This window comes from Chaetodon trifascialis, chromosome 12 (assembly GCF_039877785.1).
Source record: "Chaetodon trifascialis isolate fChaTrf1 chromosome 12, fChaTrf1.hap1, whole genome shotgun sequence".
Taxonomy (NCBI): domain Eukaryota; kingdom Metazoa; phylum Chordata; class Actinopteri; order Chaetodontiformes; family Chaetodontidae; genus Chaetodon; species Chaetodon trifascialis.
In genome coordinates this window covers 8,458,586-8,474,022 of record NC_092067.1, presented here as the reverse complement: position 1 = coordinate 8,474,022, position 15,437 = coordinate 8,458,586, and the positions used below count along the sequence as shown (strand labels likewise).

Below are 15,437 nucleotides of genomic sequence, written 5' to 3'. Positions count from 1 at the left end.
GTGTGTGTGTGTGTGGGTAATCATCTTACAGTATGACGCTCATTCAGTAGAAGTACTGAGTCATATTTCCTGTGTATCTCAGTTCTTATGTAACAGAGGAACGGTTAATCTTACTATCTGCCTAGATGCTCCATGTGAGGCCAAGAGATCTCCAAACTGGGCCCCAAGTGGGATATCTATGGTTTAAAGATCAGTCAATCCAAACCACACAAACAAAATCACCATTATGTCACCAAAGAAATTGTTATTCTCAGTCCTAAAGTGATTTTTTTGATAGACTGGAATCAACTTACTAACCCCCATACTGCATGCCCTTCTGAATGTGTGTGTTACCTGTGAGCAGCTCCTTCAAGGTGTTGTACCAGGTGTGTGTGTGTTCTGCAGAGGCGTTGTGGAGGTGCAGCGTGTCCTCCTCCAGCCTCCTCCCTCTCCTCTTGCAGCAGAACAGAGCCACACCGAGCACGGCTCCCCCAGACTCCTGGCCGGCCGCTCGCCGCCGCTTCACCTTCACTGCAAACACGTCCTGCAGCAGCACCACACCTGGCTGCAGCGTGCAAGCCTCACCTGCACGGAGAGAGGAAGAGTTAACACAAAACACCCGAACAGAGCACCCGAAAGAAGATCTGCATTCTAATGAGCGCAGCTGCAGTGGCAGAAACATGACTCATCAGGATTCATCCCCAGGGGACCTTGAGTATCAAAAAACATTTGAAAATTTCATGGGAATCCATCCAGTAATTGAGGAGAAAATTTCACTCTGAACCACAAATGTCAACTTCATGGTGGTGCTACAGGATAAGTCAGGAGTTCACCAGTCTCATTCAGATCAATCCTCTGGGGACCTTGACAGTCAGTCATCAGGACAATCCACCGTATAATTGTTATGATACTTATGTCAGTACCAGAGTGGTGGATCAGGCAACATTGCCATCCCTCAAGCAATGCTGCTGAAGTGGCTAAAAAAAGATTAAGATCCAAAACTGATCCAAAATCTAAAAGCAAATTGATTCAAACTGCTGACTTTAGCTGACAAGTCTACAAACTTCAGCTCATTAGCCACACAGCAGCAGAGTCTGAAGCTCTCTGGTAGGATGTGTTTCTAACTCCGTAGCCAGTTAGCTGTATTTATACATGTTTTACTTGTACAGTTGTTTAATACACAAGATACAACATGTACATCAGACAGCTTTGGACTCAGAAGGTGTTTTTCTCTGTCTCTCTAGCTCAGCTAGCAGCTGTCCCCCTAGACGAAACCTTGGTCCAGGACCTCTCTGGATGCAAAGAGATGAAACTGATGTACATCATCATTCTGGAGAAGTTGGCAAAAAAGTATTTTTCAAAATGTCAAAACATAAAAGGCTCAATGACAGTATACAGTGAAAAATATTAATAGGAATAGCACTGTCTGTGAACAATCATAGTGTTACAAATAAAAAAATCAGGAATTAGTTTAGAGCTTTGCAAATAATATTATTAGTTTACCAAGACTCTGGCTGCAAGGACGAGTTGTTCACATTATTTTAGCACACTGCTAATGCTTCATATTATCATTAAGTGTATTAATCGCTAATCCACTGATCAGCAGAACACACAGTCACACGTGTCAATCAACGAGTGTAATCAGAGATTCTGAAATCTGATTGGTCAATGTCAAATGACTCATCCAAGGATAATGTCAGCAGAACTCTGACAATACAGTCAGTTACATAACACACACACACACACACACACACACACACACACACACACACACACACACACACACACACACACACACACACACACACACACAGACTTTATCCATACCATGTGTGTCATCAACCAAGCTGATTCAGTGCAGCAGTCTGCCCGTTGCCTGTTCTGCAACTAAAAAATTCCCTGAAACCAGAAAAGCAAATCCCCAAAGACCGCCCTTATAAGAGAGACACCTGCTACTGCAAACAAGATCAATTATTGCTCTTTTTATTTGACTTTTGGTGTAAACCATGACAATATAATGTTTGTAAAACATTGCCAGAGCACAGAATTATTTTGTTGCACGTAGTGCTGAAACAATTAACCGATTAGCACATCAACAGAAAACTAATCAGCAATAACTTTAATAGAGAGCGACATCCGGCTAGCCTCTGTTCTACTAGCTCCTGTAATTCTATGCAATCGCTTGTTTAGTATTTCTTTCATCTGGAAAAATGAAGCATGTTCCACTACAGACCTTGCTACTAGAAACTGACACCTTTGTCATTTTAACAGTTTTAGACAGATTCTGCCTTTTTTGTGTGTATTAGACATTAGTTTGAAGATCAAACTAGCTTCAAAAGGGAAAGAAGTGAAGGGGCTGACACATGTCACAGCAGGTGGACAAACATCTGTCCATGAAAAAACAAACTCCTTAATGAGATTATCAATCCATGCACTTTAATCAGCAGAAATGTGCAAATCCATCCAGATTTGTTTTTATTATCAGTCCTTCCAGATTTAAACCTTTAATGTTTCACAGCCCGGCTGTAGACAGTGTACAGAAGGGCTGTCACTTTTTAATCCAACTTTGGTTCAAATTCATTCAAATGGAAGTTACAGTAAGGTAGTTTAAATTGTGACTGTCTGACTACGTGACTTTCTGAAAAAGTGCCATTTTCCGTTTACATGGTAATTTATAGCTACAAACCTTTGATATTTGATAGTTAATATTTCAAGTGCTGCTTCATCCACTATGTTTTATCCAGTCTAACTCATGTCCACGGAAGAAGCTTGGCCATTACTAATGTATCTTAAATATTCTGATTTTCTCTGAGCATTTCATGAACAGCGACGGACCACCATAACTTTAAGCGAGGGCATTATTTTGCTATCATATAAAATGTTTATTTAATCCATTGTTCAATCGCCAACATGTCACATATGCACAACAGCACAACTGTGTTGTTGCGGGGCGAAAACGCCTTCGACTCAGAGCAAATATGACCAAAAGAGATGTTCAGCTGCTGTGCCAACATACAGTATGATAAACTGAGACAATAATAATAATGATAAAAAATATCAGTGGTGAAAAAAACAACCATATAAAATATACACTAAAGAGGTTTGAGCTGCTCAGAGGGGACAGATCTATCAGGAAATAGTTATATATGATGAGGGCTGATTTATCTCCCCATCTGTGAATTACCCTCCTGCTGTTATCAAATACCAAGTACCCAAAACCACCCGCCCTTCTTTCCACCCGAAGAGGCCAGCGTCCATATGTCAGGGTCACAGTGTGTGGGGTAATGGTCTGTCTGCTCTCGTTGCTTTATTTCCTGCTTACTGTATTAATTTCACATTGTGAATATTAAAGAAGTGTGTTTTCAGCTTTAAACACGCTTGCAGGACACGTGAAGCAACTGCAGAAACACAATGTGCACAGAAGTGTTTGAGCTAGCTCTGAATGCTAATGTCCATAAGGCTGCTTTGTCAGTTCGCTACTGGAGTGTGTGTGTGTGTGTGTGTGTGTGTGTGTGTGTGTGTGTGTGTGTGTGTGTGTGTGTGTGTGTGTGTGTGTGTGTGTGTGTGTGTGTGTGTTGTGTTAAGCTCAGACTCTCTGACAACTCACGAACTCCACTTCTTTTTGTTATTTTCCCAGGATGTGTCTCCTAACATTTATGAAGTGGAGGCCTAAAGGTTTTGGAGGATTGAAAAGGAGTTTTTCTCTATTCTACTCTGCGGACTCTATGTGCAGTGGAGCTGCCTGTCAAATTCACTGATGCACATTTAGACATTATGTAATTTCATATGGCACCACAAAATTCAGCGAAGTGTGATCTCCTGAAAATTGACATGATGTGATCTGCTACAGAGAAGACGTATCACTCCATTGGAGATGTTGGAACTACAAAAGCATGTGTTGACTGTACGGTGGAGCTGCAGAATGGAGCTTCTTCTCTCACGCCTGATCTTCAGTACAGACACTGGCTGCAGAGAGCACGTCAACCAGAAAACAGACAAGCTTCATTCTGGCCTGCCATTATGCTACTCACAGAATTAACTTTAATACTATGATCATGTGACCTTCTGTGTCGGCCGGGACGACTTTCAATTCAACCAGAGAAAGGACGGTCAGTGCCAGCTAAAACTGAGAGACGCAGATCAGCTCGGGACATCTGTCATTTTTATCCATTGTTCTATTTCTCCGTGTGCTTTTGCTACACAAATGGACATCACATGTCACCTCAATAAAGCGGAAACAGAAAAAGTCTAATAGAAAGAGAGAGAGAGAGAGAGAGAGAGAGAGAGAGAGAGAGAGAGAGAGAGGAGAGAGAGAGAGATTTTCCATCCAACCCAATAAAGATGACTCTGATGTGAGTTGACAGAACCTACAGAGTTGCTGTGCAGACACACACACACAGCGTGTCACAGGTAGTGTGTTGGTTGGTTCCAGATGGAGATGAGTTTCCCATCATGCCCTCACCGACCCACTGTGCCAATACACACACACACACACAAACACACACCCATACACACTATTAAATATATATGTTATGTTGTTATCATTCTAACTGTGAGGACCTTGTACCAACTTCCACTCACTTCCTGGAGGCTTCACCTTGTCCTCAGTCTAAATTTAACAATAAAAACATGCATAATTCCAAAAAATAATTGGCTAAACGTGTACGCACACACACACACACGCACACACACACCCAAACACACACACACACACACACACACACACACACACACACACAAACAGTGGCAGTCCAATCCCATGGTGACCAGGCCATGTGGCTCACTGTGGGAAGCTATGGATCATAATTTACACACACACCACGCTGAGGCTGAAGCACCGCATCGCTCCTTCAGTGTCACTGACGACCATCGATCTGCTCTGATAGTAAGTACCGCTCTGATACTGTAAATTGATTGTAAATTGATCAGCTATCATTCTGTCACTCTTCTTACGATCCTAAAACCTCCATCGATACTTTACCGCCTATAGGAATTCTCAAACCAGGAAAGGTGAGAGCAGAGTGTCCCAGATCCATTCTCATGCTAAATCTGGCTTCTTTGAGTGCAGTGAAACTGTGGAGTGGCAAAGTTTAGTAAACTACAAGTACAATGCATCTGCAGCTTGGACAGCCACTCTTATGCATGAGGCTCTCCACTGTGTGTGTGTGTGTCTGTAGGGAAGTGCCAGTAGCCCTGCTGTTTGTCGTAGTTAATGTTGCTGTTCATCAGCCAAACATATCTTATTAATCCATGTATATAGCACCGTTATCGCCCTATGTGGTGCAGTTTATTGCAGCAGAAGAGGAATAAATCTGCAGTTCACGTATCTGCCGGCGCTTATCAGTCTCACTAATGCTAACGACACAAGGAGCAACACACAAGAGGCACAAACTGAGGCTATTCTGCTATTTTTACTTGGCCCTTGCTTCCACAGTTTGGGGGTCAATGTATGACACAGACCTCACAGTTTTAGTCTTCTAGTCATGGTTAGGAGGTGTGAGAGAGTTCGAGAGAACTAAACTTTCAAGCCAGTGGACATATTTTGAGCAGGAAAGGCAGCTGTTACACAACCTCTTTAAACAATACCCTCAGCGTTCCAGAGACACACAGGACAGTCCTGGATAATGTGACGTTGTTCAGGCCACCAGTTTGAATTATTTCAACTTTGTTTCTGAGAAATCATGTTTCATCCATCATTTTGCCAGACAGGCCCTCAATACTACAACACCCATGAGCCTTGGCCACTGTTGCCATGGAGAAGATGCCAGTCAGAGGCTAAATGGGTGCACTGGCAAATTCAGAGCACTTTGTTGTTGCACTTGGGAACAAAACATAGTTGCTGAATTCATCCAAAATTGACCTAGGAAGTGAATTCACTTAAGCTGCTGACTTTATTATCAGTTTTCTCAACACCATAATCCTGAGCCTCCACTCAGCATTAGCACCATCACAGAACTTGGTGATCGGCTGTCTCTTACCGAAATTAACCTTTGGAGTTGAGGTGAACGTCTCCTCTGAGCTTCTTAAAATAACACAGTTGTTCCTCTATTGTACTGATGGTTTCAGCCCTCGCAGTGCTCAAACTGTGAGTCAACTATTGTCTATGGAGCAAATGAATGGGACCATTTTCGTTCGAAACAAGGGGCCTCCGAAATTCATCCTGTCACTTTGAAACTCTATTGAAATCTGTTTGAGTTCATGCTGGTACAAACACTAAAGTACTGTGATTTCCTAATAATTGAGCCGGCCGTCATTTGAAATTATTTCATATTACTGCGGGTGCAATACCTGAGTTTCTGTCCCAACACAAAACACGGTCTGTCTGTCTGTCTGTCTGTCTGTCTGTCTGTCTGTCTGTCTGTCTGTCTGTCTGTCTGTCTGTCTGTCTGTCTGTCTGACAGCTCAGGTCTCACCTCCATGACTGACAGCAAGACAGGCTGCTGGGTGAGACAGGATGAATTCATGTGTAGAAATAAACAACAACAGCTGATCCATTTATATAGAAATATCTCATCAACACATACACAACACGCTGCCAGGCTGACTGTGTGTGTGTGTGTGTGTGTGTGTGTGTGTGTGTGTGTGTGTTAATCTCCTCACACTGAGAGACTCTAATAACCCCCCATGGGCCGAACCAACTGCTCTATACTACTGCCAACACACACACACACACACACACACACACACACACAGAGTGTTGGCTTAATAACATTAGCTTGGATGAAATACAGCATAACAGATTGGCTTCAACCCCACACACACACACACACACACACACACACACACACACACACACACACACACACACACACACACACACACACACACACACACACACACATTTACACCTTCATCCTGCTCCACAAACCAATTCTGCCTGAATGTATTTCACCCAAAAATTAACACATTACCAAAATAATAACAATAATATCATAATAGTACCACACTGATACCAAAATATTGCCACAATATGACCACAGCATGAGCGAATCAGAGGCTGTGTTAACCTTTAAATGATCTGTCACACACTGGAGGACGCACCTTTTCATTTCCTTCACTTCTCCTCCCCCAGAATAAAACCTAAACCCATGTCTTTAAATTTGTGTGTTATAGTTGTATTTTGTTTTAGCAAGCTAGAGATGAAGGTAGCTGTCGAGCTTCTGCTACTGCCTGTGTTATAATTACAGCTATAGCTGTACTATATGGAGCCCTTCATCTTAAAAGACAACAAACACTTTTTGGATTTAACTGAACCAATGTCCACTGCACCACCTTATAAAACTTCAGCCAACACGTGGGTTCTAACCATGGGTTCCTGTGGTACCAGTCTCAAAGCAGGGAGGCTGTTCTCCACTGCTAGAGACTTAAGATTGGTAACATTAGTTGATGTGTTTTGTATGTACTGCAGAACATAAAGCCCAGCACCTTCAAAAGACATTTACCCAGTATGCTACTGTAACATGCTGATTTTCAGCGAGTGTAATATTTACTATGTTTACCCACTTACTTAACACCATCTTAACTAACATGACAACATAAACACTGAGTAGAGCTGAGGTTGATGTCACTAGTTTTGAAGGTAAGTAAAGTCTTGGAAAAATGTATTCAAATGAATCCTGACATTGTGACGTGCTTCTCGGAATAAACTTTTTCATTTTTCACCTGGTGATGGTGCTAGAGGGAAAACACAATACATCCTGAGGGAAACTTGAATTTCTGTGCTGTAACATCATGACAATCCATCCAACAGTTGTTGAGATTACGATTACAATTAGTCATTTGGCAGACGCTTTTATCCAAAGCGACGTACATATTCGCACATCGATGGTACAGCATCGGGGGCAAATTTGGGGTTCAGTATCTTGCCCAAGGATACTTCAGCATGTTGACTGCCGAGGCCGGGGATTGAACCCCGACCTCCTGATTGGCAGACGTCCTACCACCTGAGCTACAGCCGCCTGACTGACAAACGATACAGAAATACAGTGATGATTTGACATTATGCAGCTTAGTTTTAAACAACCAGAAGACCTGAGGGGTCGAGCACAAACAACCTCATAAACGCAGTAATACTGTGTGTCTGAGTGTGTGTCTGAGTGTGTGTGTGTCCAGATGTCATATTTCAGGTGGTCTCAACATGACACAACTTCTCCATTACCACACCAGCTGCCGCAGCACACACACACACACACACACACACACACACACACACACACACACACACACACACACACACACACACACACACACACAATCTGTCTGTCTGTCTGTCTGTCTGTCTGTCTGTCTGTCTGTCTGTCTGTCTGTCTCTCTCTCTCGCTCTCTCTCTCTCTCTCTCTCTGTCTGCAGCAAGACAACTGACCACCATGACAAGCCGTCAATGTGGTTACTGACCTGTGGGGTTCTCTGGAGTGATGGGGGTCCAGGTCAGTCTGGTTCGGGTGAGCAGGACATCGTGACTCTTCTTTCCCAGTTTGAAGATCCCACGCAGCACAACACACTCACTAACACACACAAACACAGAGTTTATTTGAAGCAGTCAGATGTCTAAAATCGATATGGATGAACTATTTCATCATCACAAATACTCATCAATGAAGTGACTGATAAATCAATCATCGGCTCATCCCGGTGCTACTGCTGATGTCTGAAAATAATTGTGTTCAGAGATCAAACTGTCACACTTCCTGCTGATTATGTTTGTCATTAGTGAGTCTGGAGCAAACAAATGAAACACCCAACAGGGGAAATTAAGATTCTGGAGAGAAGGCGCTCTGCTCACTGTAATATCATGTCCATCCATCCATCAATCCGTAGCTGTTAGATGTCTGTTTAACTCATTAATGTTGGAGCACGATTAAGAGGGTACAGCCATGCAAGCAGCTCTGTGAGGAGCGCACAGCTACATCTGCTGTCATGTCAACACGCATACTCATGTATAGTTGTGCTATTTAGCACTAAACACAAAGTACAGCTGAGGCTAATGGGGATGTGATGTGTTTAGCAGGTATTTGGTCAAAAATCAAGGTTAACTGCTGTGTGACTTAGATGTACTTCTGCTCACCTTCCCTAACTCTTCTGGCATTAATGGAGGTAATGTAGCCCATTTTTAACCCTAACATCCATCAAACTGCAAATAACCAAATCAGTTTGAACTGTGTCTGACAGCTGGAGTTATCAGTAACTGTGCAGATTCACATTTTACATCTAATATGAAAGACAGCTGTTTTCAAGACGTCAAGTACATTTCTGTCCACTTGTTTTTGTGAGTGTGTGTTTCAATTTCAGCCTAAATTCAGAATAAAAAAACCTTTTCACCCCACCATGGTTGAAAAGTTGGTGTATCGATCGAATCAAAATGTGTGATAAATAAAGTACATTTCTTCTTCTTCTTCTTCTTAAATGCTCAAGGTACAATGGAAACAAACTCTGCGGATGAATAGTGACATGCATGAAGCACGTGACTTAAATGTCATTCAAGCTTGAAGAGATGGCAGAGGAGGACGTCAGATATGTGTGGTGCTGTGAGGAGACAATCATAAGTATTATGCCTCCATCCTGTTTTCCATGCTTCCCGGGTGTCACTGTGTCCTCTTTTTCAGCAGCTGTTAGATGATACCCAACTGGACAATGTGTTGCACCAGCTGTTTATCTTGATGCACCCAACTCCTAATATTTCCATACAGCAGTATTCAACAGCAGCGGATGGAAAAACACAATTAGCATTTGCTTTACACTACATTTAGATGAAAACTTTAAAATGTAAAAATGTGAGAGTTGTATAGAGTCGACCTGACCTTGGGGAGCACGTGGTTCTTTAGTTAACGTGCAAGTAGTGAAATGCATGCTGGGTATTTTCATAGTAGCAGCTATGTGTTGATGCACCATTCATTTATTAAAAACATTCATTCTTTTACTTCACGTTTTTACTGCAGGGCTTTTACTTTGAAAGACTTTTGGGATTTCTTGATGCTCTTACTGAAATGAAGGTCACACGCATCTTGTTTCACGGTGTAAACTCACCTCTGCTCCTCTTCCTCCTCCACCTGCTGCTCCTCTTCCTCTTGTTCCCGCTTCCCTTTCTTCTTCTTCTTTCCGCTTCGTTTGTCCTTCTTCTTCTTCTTATTCGTGCTATCTCTCTGCTCTCCCTGCAGCTCCTCCACGGGCTCCGACATGTTTACTAGCTCAACCCACGAACACACGAACGAACAAACAAACAAACAAACAAACAAACTCGGCGATTATGAGTTTGGTCCTCTTTGATAAACAAAGCGGCAGATAAACATGCATTAAGCTGATCACCACCGGCAGGTTACGGTGTATTTCCGGGGTCTCGTCGCTATGGAGACAGGGCGCAGCTTTACCGGACTCACAGCTCGGGCACGCGGTAGGTCCGTCGGTGTCTAATGGACGGGTGAGCGCGCTCCCGTGTACAGCTTTCTTCCAAGCGGGAGTGCGCACTCTATGAGTAAACTTAAAGCAGTTTACTGCTGCTACGGTCGATCAGTTTATGATCGATTATGGTAGTTCTGATTGATGATGTCACGCTGTTTGCAGTTAGGAGCAACTCAGTACATTTGGTCAAGAACTACAAGTACAATTCTAAGGGTGTACTTCACATTAGTGTCCCATTAGAGCATGTTATGCTACTTTACTGTTAAAGTACTTTGTGCTCGACTACATTTATCTGACAGCTTATTTTGCATGTTTTCTTGCAAAACATGCATAATACATTTGTCAATACTTTCTTATAAAAAGTGAAAAAATTTACATATAAAATAAAATTAGAAAATTATATAAAATTATATAAAATTTAAATTTTCATTGCAAATCAACCTGAAATATTTTCTAAAATCCATCCATCCATCCATCCATCCATCCATCCATCCATCCATCCATCCATCCATTTTCTATACCACCTATCCCTTTCGGGGTGGCGGGGGGTGCTGGAGCCTATCCCAACTTCAACGAGCGAGAGGCGGGGTACACCCTGAGCCGGTCGCCAGCCGATTGCAGGGCAAATGATAGATAGATAGATAGATAGATAGATAGATAGATAGATAGATAGATAGATAGATAGATAGATAGATAGATAGATAGATAGATAGATAGATAGATAGATAGATAGATAGATAGATAGATACCACACACCTACCACCCAAAGTAAGGTTTATGCCACAGCTGCCCCAAATTAACAGCACTGGTAATTACCAAAATATTTTTTATGTTTCTGTAATGGTTAATACACCAATATGTAGAAGCTCTTTAACCAAAATGATATTTTAAATGCTAAAATATAATTATTACTGTTATCCATAAAATTTACTGGTTTTCAAAAAAACCTGAAAAAATATTAGAGCACATTATTATTTCTTGATTAATATGTCAAATTATATTTACTTACTTGCATTCCCGAACATAAAAATTAGTTTTAGCAGTTGAACGTTATGCTTGATTAATTTCTGACTTCTCAGAGAAGCCCAGTGAGCTCAAATTTGGGTATAAAAAGGTGAATTCAGTTTGAAATTCCTCATTACTGCTCAAAATGGTAAAACGTCGAGAGCTCACTGAAAATGAAGGAGTCCGCATTAAAGCACTTCATGATGCTGGATGGTCTCTGAGACAAATAGGGAAAGACATAAAGTGTTCTCACAATGTGGTGAAGTATGCTTTGGAGTCAATTGCCAAGACTGGTACTTACAAAAGGAGGAAGACCACTGCTGATCTTCAGGTAGAGATGAATGCTTTTAGATCAGAGTCTGAGAAAGTCTACAGAATGACCATAAGCAGGCGACTGACAGAACAAGGCTTAAAGGGAAGAATAGCTGCTAAGAGGCCATTATTGAGGCCTGCAAACATCCAGAAACGCCTCAGATTTGCCAGGGAGCACAAACACTGGACTGCTGATGACTGGAAGAAGGTACACTGGATGGACGAGTCCAAGTTTGAAGTCTTCGGTCAGCATTGTTGTATTTATGTCTGCAGAAAAGCTGGAGAACGTTTTGATGCCAGATGCATTGCACCCACAGTGAAACACGGTGGAGATTCCATTATGGTATGGGGTTCCATTTGTGGAAACGACATGGGCAAATTAGTGAAAATCGATGGTATCATGAACAAGACCGTCGACCACAACATCTTAGTGCATCATGGAATCCTTTCTGGACTGAATCTGATTGGGCATGGGTTCATATACCAACAAGACAATGACCCCAAGCATACTTCAAAGCTGTGCAGAGACTATTTGACCAAGAAAAAGGAATCTGGAGTACTGGAACTGATGGATCGGCCAAGTCAAAGTCCGGATTTGAATCCTATTGAACAAATTTGGGATTTAGTATATTCAAAGGTTGATCGCACAAAAGTTTCATCAAGTCTGTGGGAACAGCTGGAAACTATTTTGGAACTCAATAACAAGAATCTAAGCTGTTATCAAGGCCAAAGAAGGCCATACAAAATATATATTTTTTTGTTATTATGTGTGAAAAAGGTTTGTTATTTGCCAAATAAATAAATAAATAATAGAATTAATACTTTTATGTAAGGGATCTGAACACTTATTCAACCGTTGGTATTTGGCAGAGGTTTGAATCAGCAGGTTGGCGGGTTGGACTAAGAGTTGCCAGTTTGATCAGTGTAAAGTATGTGTGGGTGGTCAACAGGAAGTCAACAGACTCAGCCAAAGGAAGCCTCAAGTGTGCATGCTGTCAACCAGCTCATCTCTACAGATTTATTAATGTAGCTGAGCACAGCACCAACCTGCAGTCTTGCTACTAGTTTCTCATACAGACTTCTTGTGGTATTGCAGTGAAAAACATTTGTCTGCTGCCCAAAAAGAATTCCCCACAAGTCACCGTCATAAAAGAGGCATCGGTAAAACTCTTGACAGGATGCCTCCAACTCCAAACAAGGTTAGTTATTACTGATAATATGAATTTTGAATTGCATCGATGTGTTATGTTTGTAAAACTTTGTTGACGCCATTAAAAAGCGATTTTAAAGTGTGTCATATCACCCTAATGTAAAACCTATGGCCCCAGCAGGAATATATGAGTGGGGCAAGTAGGAGAATCATTGATTTGCATGTGCAGCACAGAAATAAGCCAGAAGGCTTTTGGGGCTTATGCGCTTGGCAAACAATTTTCATGCAAGTGACTCTGTGCCATCATTAAGTCCAGGATCCAGTTCTTACAGTACAGTGCAGTGCATAGAAGCTTACCAACATTTTTCAGTGGGAAGCGTCCAGATCTGTCTCCATACAGTCTCAAATGGGGCTAAATATAGAGGCAGAAGGTGATTATCTTAGCTTAGTTTAGCTTAGCTTTGCACAATTACTGGAAGCAGGGGGGAGCTAGCCTCTGTGAGAAGTTCAGACACGCACCGAACAATACCCCTATTTAATCCACCAACCAATACTCCAATACTATATATACTATAAAGACAACTAAAGACACTATCAGTGCTGTTTGTAAAGTCTTGTCATCACAATGAGGTTACCAGTTCCAATACCATTGCACAGAGACCACTGACAGTATCTGGCAACCTGGCGCTGCACAAAAGCATGTGTCAGCTGGATGGACTTTCCTCCATTAAGAAATAGTTCTAGCATTTACTGTTACTATGTTATAATGTGGTATGATCAGTGGAGGTGAGTCCATCATTGTCTCCTCTGTCCTGTCCACTGACCAAAGCAACAGAGAGAGTCTGTGTTTAAATCATTATCTTTTAATTACTTCACCTGTGGTTACATTAGTTTCACCACTCTGTTAACGCTAATGGACTTTGAAGCACCATTACGGTTGCTATGGTTACCTGCAGTTTAATGTACCTTGAGCACTGATAGTTGAAGGTGTCCTCCAATATGATTTTTTACAAACACCTGCCAACCAATCAGAAAGCAGGATCCTCCCTGGCTGTGTCAGCCTATAAACATCATATTATGAGCTACAACTGAAACACACTGTGTGTGTGTGTGTGTGTGTGTGTGTGTGTGTGTGTGTGTGTGTGTGTGTGTGTGTGTGTGTGTGTGTGTGTGTGTGTGTGTGTGTGTGTGTGTGTGTGTTCATGACAGATGGCTGAGTTTAAGCTGCATTAATCAGTGTTATGATCAGCCAGCAGACTGAAACACAAAACCTCGATCACAAAGACCACTGCTAATACTACTATTAATACTGCTAATATTGCTGCTGCAGGAGCTCTATTATCATGAGAAGTGGCCACTTGACATTTATCTTAATCATTTTCTCCAGTGAAGAATATAAAAGTTAATTCATCAGCTTTTTCAAGTACTTTTCATTTTCAATTTCTTCACTTCTTTATATGTACCTGTACAGTGTTTTGTCATCAAATTTGAAGCAGCATTTCTTACATTGTGGCCAAATAATTTGATAGTTTAGCTCCAGATATCTAATCAGTGTTAGACCCAAAATATATTGTGAAAATAGTTTCTGTTCCAACTGAACAGGATGATTCGCAGCCTGTCTTTCTCTCATTATGATTCCACTTGAGCAGGGAGGCTAAATGGTGGGATATGGCCACCATATTGTCCCTGTTGACTTACACACCTACACACACACAAACACAACACACACACACACACACATACATACACACGCACACAGCAGGACAGCAGTGTGTATTGAGGGGGGCTCTCATGCATAAACGAGATCATTTTCATAAATTAAAATCTTGCCTGCAGAACGAACATCTGTGCCCTTCATACACACACACACACACACACACACACACACACACACACACGCACACACAGAGTAATCCTGGTTTTGTCCTTCAGACGGTGTGATAATGTTGTTAACATGTTAACAGGGTTTCCTCTGGAAGGAGATTTGTGTTTTCTCCTCATGTGTTAGTATCCACAATTTTTGGTATATCATCATTACAATTTATGATGGACCTTTTGACAGCTAGGGATGCTTCAACTCCTCTATTGAGCATTTATAAGCAGTATGTAATATAAACATTTAAAAATGATCTAAACGGTTGAAAACACACTTTCATGTAGTTTTAGGCATTTAAGGACATTTTCAGTGTTTAAAGTTGAGATGAAATGAAAAAAGCCTTTTTAACCCTTCTAGGTTGCACCCCTGGTCATATTGTGCACATATTTAACAACATATGCATAAAATGATAATCATAATTCAAAATCTACTTGTGTTTTCTTCCTGTAAAACACAATATGATGTGTGCTTACGTTGGCTTGAACAAACCAGTTTCAGCAAATAATATCACGACATCCACCCATCAATCAATCTTTAACGTTTAGCGGCACAGAGCTAAGAGTTATTTGTTAGCTAAATAGCTAAAGACGCTGGCCACCGCAAACCTTATTCCTCAAAATACCACAGTTACTTTCTGAAGATATATTTTCTGTCAGTGGACTAATCAATTAATTTTTTCATCTCTATACCAGAAATTCACCAGAGCAGAGATTGTTTATT

The 15,437-nt window shown here is 41.5% G+C and overlaps 1 protein-coding gene across 1 annotated transcript in view; it reads right to left on the bottom strand.

Moving 5' to 3' along the window:
- The window catches only part of cerkl (CERK like autophagy regulator), a 32,325-nt gene extending 21,931 nt beyond the window's left edge, over positions 1-10,394 (bottom strand). The window contains exons 1-3 of the mRNA XM_070975793.1: positions 10,003-10,394; positions 8,374-8,483; positions 334-564 (exon numbers count right to left, since the gene is read on the bottom strand). Coding sequence (XP_070831894.1) covers positions 334-564; positions 8,374-8,483; positions 10,003-10,154 — 493 coding nt within the window. The 5' untranslated portion in view covers positions 10,155-10,394. The remainder of the gene's footprint in view (positions 1-333; positions 565-8,373; positions 8,484-10,002) is intronic.
- Positions 10,395-15,437: the final 5,043 nt, after the last annotated feature.